At 37.3% G+C, this 9,017-nt stretch overlaps 1 protein-coding gene across 13 annotated transcripts; it reads left to right on the forward strand.

Annotated features, from left to right (window-relative positions):
* LOC140986425 (protein LATE ELONGATED HYPOCOTYL-like) lies at window positions 1–8,110 on the forward strand. 13 transcript variants are annotated; one of them, XM_073454667.1, is made up of 9 exons: window positions 1–244; window positions 398–428; window positions 839–895; window positions 992–1,076; window positions 1,165–1,276; window positions 1,506–1,567; window positions 5,762–5,968; window positions 6,158–7,585; window positions 7,663–8,110. In XM_073454667.1, exons 4-9 carry the CDS (start codon window positions 1,038–1,040, stop codon window positions 7,972–7,974), a joined length of 2,160 nt encoding a protein of 719 aa, XP_073310768.1. In that variant the 5' UTR covers window positions 1–244; window positions 398–428; window positions 839–895; window positions 992–1,037; the 3' UTR covers window positions 7,975–8,110. The 13 variants fall into 13 exon arrangements, with proteins under 13 accessions (XP_073310768.1, XP_073310771.1, XP_073310761.1 ...); XM_073454670.1 differs by having other exon boundaries at window positions 402–428; XM_073454660.1 differs by lacking the exon at window positions 839–895 and having other exon boundaries at window positions 921–1,076.
* The last annotated feature ends 907 nt before the right edge of the window (window positions 8,111–9,017 follow it).

The following is a 9,017-nucleotide window of genomic DNA, read 5'->3' on the forward strand; positions in this document are numbered from 1 at the left end:
TTTCCTCGGCAAATTTCAGAAAATAAATAAGAAATCCTACTCTCTCCTTCAATCTATTGCTGTTTCTACCAGCAATTCTTGCGCGTTTGCTGCTCAGTGGTTGCTCGCATTATCGCATATATTCTGGTTTCTCCGGCGGAGTTCTGAGGATTCCGATCCGCCGTTGATGATTCTCCGGCTAGGTCTTGCACATGCATGGTCGGGTAAGGATCGGAGCTGTGTCGTGCTGTGTTTGGCGTCGCAGGTATAATAATTGTACCTTCTTGAGTGCTTGTTATTGGTGTTTTGATATCTGAAGATGGCGACTGTTGTGACAGTTGTTACTCACTGATTGAATTGGTCTTTTTTCCTTCCATTTTATGTGTTTGTGCTCTGTCATGGCTTTTTGGATCGGAAGCAAGGGTTAAGGCAGCGCGTGGTTCGTTTTGGTGAGGATTCTGGTTAAGGAATTAAATACAGTTCTACTTTTACTATTTGCTGGTACTTCTTTTGGATTCTAACGTGGATCTCCTCTGCCTTGTCTCTGTCTGCCGCTTATTTCTGATTCTTACACATGCCGTTTTTTTTTAATTGTTTCCGAAGATAGTAACAGTACTTTTGGTTTAGGAGGATTCATGGGATTTGACCGGATAATGCCTGTCCACCATATTTTTTTGAGTGTGAAATTGAAAGGAGATTTAAGCGAAAAGTCTAATGTCTGACGGTATGCAGCAGAAAAATGTTGGAATTTTGCCCGGGGTTTAATTTATATGAAATAATAGATGCTGTTTACAGTTTTTTCATATTATTTTAAAGTATTTGATACCAACGTAAATGATTACATTCTCAACTTCTACAGCTGTCAATCTGTGCTCTGATTATCAGATATAGATCATAGATATCCATTGATTTCTTTGTAAGTTTCTCTTTTGCATTACTAGTGTTACTTTAGCAGGTCGATTGCAATAAAACTATCACCACAGCCCTAGCTATTATGAGTTATTGTGACTAGTGATGAAGGAAAGCCTCTTTATCTGAACCAGCTCCTTGTCCTTTCAATGGACCCTTATTCTTCTGGAGAAGAACTTCTAGTTAAGGTATCCTTTCTCTGCTGTTTAGTGTCATTTAAATATATGCGTTCACATTTCAACATCACGTAGCAATGAAATTTGTGTTTATATATAGACCAGGAAACCTTATACAATAACAAAGCAACGTGAGCGATGGACTGAGGAGGAACATGATAAGTTTTTAGAAGCCCTCAAGCTGTATGGGCGAGCTTGGCAGCGTATAGAAGGTCACTGTTCTAGCATTACTTAATAGATTTATAGATGAGACAATAATTGATTTGAGACTGCCCAATATTCTTATGTTGTTAAGGCCATTTATTTTCCCTTAATCAAGTCTCTTGATCATGGATTTATAATCATTCAAAAAGATTGGTTATTGTTTTGTCAACTCTGTTTAAGAAACGTTGTTTTTAGATGCATTTTCTCTTTATGAAAGACCTCTTGGTGGTGATGCAGAACATATTGGAACCAAGACTGCAGTGCAGATCAGAAGTCATGCACAGAAATTTTTCACAAAGGTTAATCATCAATTATACTTCTATCATGAATTGATGACTTCGGAAAATTTTCAACCTCTAGATTTTATCTAAGACACAGGTAAAACTATGTTTGTGAGGTTCTCACCTGAACAATTTTCAAATTTAAGTTTATATGTAAACTGTTTTTTCCATAACAAGAAAATACATTTGTAGTCACTTTTCTGGCACAAACTGTTGCCTGATTCATCAAAATACATCTTTGCCCAGTGCGGTGTTCTCTATTATAAGAGTGCTTGTTGGGAAACACACCTTGTCATCAATGGTTGCATGGAGTATTGGTATATATAATTATATCTGCGTAAGAATAGTAGTTTTCCAAGGTCGCATGCACTTTCTACGTTCGAGAGTGCAAGTGAGCCAATCCAATGCTGAATGTCCTGCATATATTCCAAACTTTAGCTGGAAAAAGAAGCGAAGGACTCAACCTTATCTAGATTGAGCTCAAGTTCAGCTCAAATTTAAATTTCAACTTATGAAAATGTCAATTCATACCTCTCTGAGGAACTATTTTCACTTATCAAACTCATATTAGTTGTCTCTGATATCTTGGCTTATTTGATACCAACATGGCGTAAGTAAGAGACTGACTTCAATAACATTTGCTATTTGAAATATGATAGATTTCTCTTTACAATTGTCTCTTGGTCGTTCTCATTATTCTTTGTTGTCTTTATAGGTAATTAACTCCTTAACTCAAAAGATGTATATGAACTATGAAGTGTGAAAAAGAGAAGAAAACCTATGTTACCATGAACTCCTTTTGTACCCATATAAAATGTATATAATAGGATAATGTATGCTTTTCGTGTTATTGTTGATCATAACTTGCAAAATTCATGGCATAGTGCCTTATATAATATAAATAATAGCACACCTTGTGGCAAGTAGGTTGTTACGAGCTCAAATATGTTGGGCCTAGAAAAATGATTTAATCCTTGGCTGAGTGCTTCAGTCAGATTAGGTCTCTCAGTGGAATAGCCTATTTTCAGTTTTTTGTTTGTTTGTTAATCATTAATGTTTTGAGTTGTTTTGGTGATTTGGTTCGTCCCATAGATGATCCATGTAATCGAATCTTTCAGGATCAACAACAATCTTGTACCTTGTTTTGAGTGTCACAAAGTGATCTATTAATATTTTAGTAATCAAAATCTAGTTCCATCAAGGGGACATATGTTTTTGACTCACAATCATCATGGTTAAAATAAATTGAAGTGTCACACCCCGGGCCCGAGTAACAACTATGATGTTATGCCCCTGTAACAACTATGATGTTATAATTATAATATGGTTACTCAAACTGTTATAGAAGTACATTGTAGCAAATTATTAACCAATTCAAACTCATTTTTTAATCCATGTGGGATTAGAGCATCATATTTACCTCTCCTTCAGAATGCGACTTCCTCTTCATGACCCGACCCTAATAGCCCTGGGAATTTAGAGATGACCCCTACAGGTTCAAAAAGATGGCGCTCGTGGATGTAGGAATATGTCTCGCTGGTTCAAGCTGTGAATCTCACACACCTATACTTTGTGCAACATAGCACTTGTTTCCCGATGTTTTTTCTGGCGACTGCCCAAGCCTGCACAAACACGTTTCCACAATGAGCTCCCGTAGTAACTACTTCATAATCGTATTCGGTCTACGAAAATGGTTAACTCAAGTTGTTGTAGGAGTATATTATAGCTAATTATTAACCAGTTCAAACTTCAAACATCGTTTTTCAATACATGTGAGACAGGGGCAACGCATGAACAATGTTATGAACTCTTTGTCACGTTCTAGACCCCAAGTTAGTTGGATGATTGAATCACATCAAGACCCTTTTACTACAAGATTTAATTTAGCTATGAAACTTTCGCTCGTTATGATTATCCAATAGTTCATTGGGTTCCAGAGCTTGTGAATTGGGGGAATGATTGCTTCACCATTTAGTTATAAATGTACAATATTTGTAGCCCAAAAGTATTACGAGTTTATGAATAATTATTTGGTGAAAATTACAATGACAACTATTACTGCAAGATGATTGAATCACAGATAGGAAGACAAGGTCTTTATTTGTAGTCTTCTTTTGTGTGCTTGCATTCTTTTCCATTGTAGGGTTAACTTTAGGATTTCTATTTCTTTGTTTATGGAACTCTCCTTCTGATATGATATGATATAAGTTTATTGTGTTCCAAAGCTGGTGTTGGGTTATAAATGCACGAGTGAAAGTGTTACTGAGATATGTGACGTCCTGAGAAGTCACGTAACGTCAAGCTGTTGACGCCAACCAGCTTGATCTGGTTGGCTAGGTGGGCTATAAAAGAGGACGCCATATACTATCTCTGCGGTGGACATTACCGGCGTTAGCGAAAAGGTAAAACTGATCTATAAAGGATATGAGACAACATCAACAGATAGACTAACACCTCCCCAGACTCATGAGCCTAACAGTCCGACCCATTAGCACTCAAGTAGGTGCACTCTGCGCTGCCATGTGTATAAGGAAATAAAGTCGTGCCTTGGCTAACAGCTATAACTTTGGCCTAGTTATAAGCGCTTGATCATAACAATTGGTATCAGAACGAGGTCACGAGTTCAAGTCTCCCAAGAAACATAATTATATACTTCTTGGGAGGATTTTGGGTTAAGCGTACATGAGTGAGATTAGTACTGAGATGAGTGACCTCCTAGGAAGTTCTCGTGCGTCAAGATGCTGGCATTACGCTGCTTGATCTGGTTAGCTAGGTGGGCCGTAAAAGAGTGACACCAAATCTTAACGCATGATACTATCTTTGGTGGAGACAAGATCGACGGTTGGGAAATATAAGAGTGATCTATAAGGGATGTGAGACAGCACCAGCAGACATGCACACACCTCTCCAGACTAATGAGCCTTACAGCCCGGTTTATTAGCACCCAAGTAAGTGTACTATGCGATATCATGAGTATAAGGAAATAAAGTTACGCCTTGGCTAACAGCTATAGCTTAAGCGCTTGATCGTAACAGCTTGTGAATTGAGGGAACTACTGGTTCACTATTTAGTTAATTAATAATATACAATTTGTAGTCCAAAAGTATTAAGAGTTTATGAATAATTATATGGTGAAAAATTCTAATGACAGCTTTGAGTGCAAGGCGATTGAGTCTGGTGAAAAATTCTAATGACAGCTTTGAGTGCAAGGCGATTGAGTCACTTCTATCTGAGGAAGATGGCATCTTATTTTGTACTCTTCTTTTGTGCGCTTGCATTCTTTCCCGTAGACCCCATGTTCACAGGATCCAATGTCTTTGTCTGGATATGTACTTGGTCTTATGAAGACACGAGATTACATTAATAATAATAGATAACCACTCCTATCTTAGGAAGACGAGTTCTTATTTTGCGCTCTTCTTTTGTGTGCTTGCATGACCCCTTGTTCGCTTTAGGATTTCTATTTCTTTAATTGTCGGGTCAATTTTCTGTTATCTACTATCGTTAAAGCAATCTCATGTCTTCATAAGACTGAAACACAGATCCAGACCAAGACATTGGCCACTGAGTATAGTTTATTTCTCTCTGTTCTTCTCTATAGGCGAAAACAAAGTTCAAACTGTCGCTGTCCTTGGCCCTACTTACGTGGCAATTTTTTTTGCTTAATATGCTGTTTTTTAACTGTTGTTGTCGCTGCAACACAAAGTTTGTGGCCCATGGTTGCCCTAGACTTTGAAGGGAAGTGTCTCTTATTGGTGCTTGATTATTGGTTGGTAGACATGTGATAAACATGCAACCCTTTTACGAACTTAATTAGACAAGTATCTAAGAAAACAAATAAATCTGAAAGTAGCATAATCAGCAGGACCTTAAATGACAGAATTAGAATAATACTAAATTAAAATAATATGTTTATTGACAAGCTAACTTTTTACATGTGTTACTTGTGGATATCAACAATAGTGTGGTGATTAACGAGTATGAACCTTAGATTCTTATAACGCCTTAATCATTTCTCTGTGAAAATCTTCAAAGAGATTGCGTTAAATTCTCATTATTTTTTGCACATTGTGAACACCATTTGGTTAATTCTATTAGATTTCCGGATTGGTAATCAAAACTTCCTTGAATTGTCCAAAGTACTTTAATGATAATGCTCCTTCTAAGTTAAATTTTGTGTTAAAACCCGTAACTTGTATTTGCTTTATCCAGTTGGAAAAGGAGTCCTTTGTTAAAGGAGTTCCAATTGGGCATACTCTAAACATTAATATTCCTCCACCACGGCCTAAAAGGAAACCCACTAATCCTTATCCTCGAAAGATGAGCACGGGAGTGAAGGATGGGAAACTATCAGCTCCTCTTTCTTTTTTGTGCCAGGGTCAAACGACTCTGGACTTACAGCAGGAGCCATTGTCTGAGGTATTGCTTAAATATTTTCATTGGATTTTTTTTTTATCGCAGTGCATACTACATTGTCTTTTATAGGATCATCTCTTTCTTGTGCTTTCCGTGCGTTATTCTTCCTTTCTTTGAAGTATGCAATTTCATATTTGTTTTATTAATTTTTTCCATCACTGAAATTGACATGGTTTTTTCGCATCCTTCCAGAAATCTAGTGATGATGGGAATAACAGAAAACATGATGATAGAAACCTTGAAAATGACTCCGCGGTTTTCTCTCTTCACGAGACAGGTGCTCGTGCCAACTCATATTCAGTGAGCAAAAGCTCGTTAGCGTCAGTTGCGCCAACAAATTTATGCACCTTTAGGGAATATGTCCCACTCTCAACTGAAACAAATAATCAGGATGAAACAACTCAAGCCTCTGTTGCCAAACAACTTCTGACAAATCAGAGTTGTAACAAGCAACTGCTTCAGGATGATGAGTCATTTAACACCTCCAATATTGGAAATTCACATCCGTACCATGGAAAATATTGGCAGGGCAAACAAATAGATGATTTGAAGCAACCCAAAAATATTGACAACTTGCCAACCCCAAACGATGACGCCTCACAAAACTGTCTGCCTCGCATACCTGTTCACATTCTTGAAGGAGGGTTTGGAATGAATACACAAAGTGTTGTCTTAGACACTGCACGCACAGACTCTGGATACCAAAAATTGAGTGTTCATGGACCTCCATGTCTTTTCATGAATCCGGGTGGGTCTACTACTCCTGAGCATCATAGTAATGCATCAAGTTCATCCATTCATCAATCCTTTCCAGGTTTTCACCCATTATCCGCCGCATTCCAACACCAAGATGATTACGAATCATTTTTGCACTTATCATCCACATTTTCAAGTCTTCTTGTATCTGCTTTGTTACAAAATCCAGCAGCCTATGCTGCAGCTAGCTTTGCAGCAACTTTATGGCCATGTGTTACCATGGACGCATCAGGGGAATCCTCTACAGGCACACCCAGAGGACTTCAACCAAAGCAGATGAATACAGTTCCTAGCATGGCGACAATTGCTGCAGCTACAGTGGCAGCTGCAACTGCTTGGTGGGCTGCACACGGTCTGCTTCCATTATGTCCACCACTTCATCCTGGATTTACCTCTACTGCTCCGTCAACATCTGCAACTCCAATAGATGGCAATATGAGATCAGCAAATGGTGATAAAAAAGAAGACATTCCTGATCTTGTATTAGAAGATCAACAACTGGGACCTGAGTGTTTGGAGGAATTGGAAGAACAGCATTCAACTTTATTCTCATCATGTTCTGAAGGAAGCGAAGGCGGGAAACCACATTCTGGATCGGCAGCGGCTGAAGCAGCGCCAATGGCAGACACAGTGGAGCCGCTGGACTCGAACAAGTCCAAGGGTAGAAAACAGGTAGACCGTTCTTCATGTGGATCAAATACACCTTCCAGCAGTGAAGTAGAAGCGGATGGAAAAGAGGAAAAGAACTTTGAAGATAAGGAATTGAAAGAAGATGAAGAAAACCATCCATTAACTGACCCCGTTAGCCGACGTTATAGAAGCCTTTGCAGCATAAATGACCCTTGGAAGGAAGTATCCGAAGAGGTGACTTAGAATTATGCCTTGTTTTCTAAGAAGACAAGTTTGTGCATTGCACTAATTTGTTTTCAATTTGCTTGCAGGGGAGATTGGCCTTTCAGGCGCTTTTCTCTAGAGAAATACTACCTCAGAGTTTTTCTCATGATTTAAATTTTAAGCGAAAGAAGAATAGTGACATGGAAAATACAGGACGGCTGCAGTTCAACCTTAATGACCAGAACCGGTTACCCGATATGGAAGAGGAGTCGATGACTAAAGTTTGCCGGACCGGATTCAAACCTTATAAGAGATGCTCAGTGGAGGCAAAAGACACAAGGATGTCAACCAACTGCAAGGATGAAGAGAAATGTCCCAAGAGATTTCGGGTGGGAGGGATTGATAAGGATTCCACGTGATTAATGTTGCATTCTCTTGTCACATGTATTTTGTGTGAAAAACATAAAATATTTTCATTATCGTCGTTTAATTTTAAAACCTTCTTGGTTAGACCTGGATTTTCATAATGTTCATGAAATGCAATGTGCTTTGACCTTCAATCACATAATATTATTACTTTTGGTTACAAAAAGTTTTGGAGTAATTTTTTTTTCAAGAAAAACATTTTTAAATAAAAAAAAGTCATGTTTCCGTGGTAGAAAAACGATAAAGAAGTAATAATTCAAGACACAGGTACTTCACTTTATGGGGAAAAAAAATAAAAAAAATTTATAAAATAAAGTAGATAGCAGAAAGTGAAGTACTGTACAAATAACTATTTCAGGAACCTAAAAAAATTAGTTTCCGAACTTTTAATTTTTTTAAAAAAGTAAATTCTTTATCTAAATTATAAATCTTTTTACTTTTTATTTAAGGAAAGAAACTAAAAAAAATCTTAATAAAATGTCTTTTTAAGCTAAATATTTTAAATCCAAATAGGCCGTGTAAAACTGTGCAAGTGATTGCATTTGATTTGCATGCTTCGAAGCACTCCGGCCTCGTGTTTTTGACTCTTGGCTCGGTCTCAGTCTATTATGAACAAAAAATAGATGGAAAAAACTTTAAAAAGGCTCAAGTCAAATAGAAAGTACAAATCTTGCCTAGCCTTTTTCTCCTTTTGTTGGGCCAGTACTTAAACAGTTCCTCCTATTACTACTCGCTCTACTTCTCGAGAAAGATGAGTCATCCTGACCTGCTAGGTTTCCACTCCACTCCTTTTTCGTTTCATTGTTTAGAAAAATATATTATCTGCTATAAATATCATATGGTAAAAGAAAGCGATAATTCAATGATATTTACTATACATATCCATATATCTAAAAAAATTCCTTATACATGTCATATTTTTAACATTTCAAAACATAATTATTGGTATTAAAAATTACACATATAGTAATAAAATATTTTTAAAGGTGTGAAACTTAAAAATCATGATTATGTCGGAGATGTAAATGGACGAAAA

The sequence above is a fragment of the Primulina huaijiensis genome, chromosome 10 (assembly GCF_012295235.1).
Source record: "Primulina huaijiensis isolate GDHJ02 chromosome 10, ASM1229523v2, whole genome shotgun sequence".
NCBI classification, from domain to species: domain Eukaryota; kingdom Viridiplantae; phylum Streptophyta; class Magnoliopsida; order Lamiales; family Gesneriaceae; genus Primulina; species Primulina huaijiensis.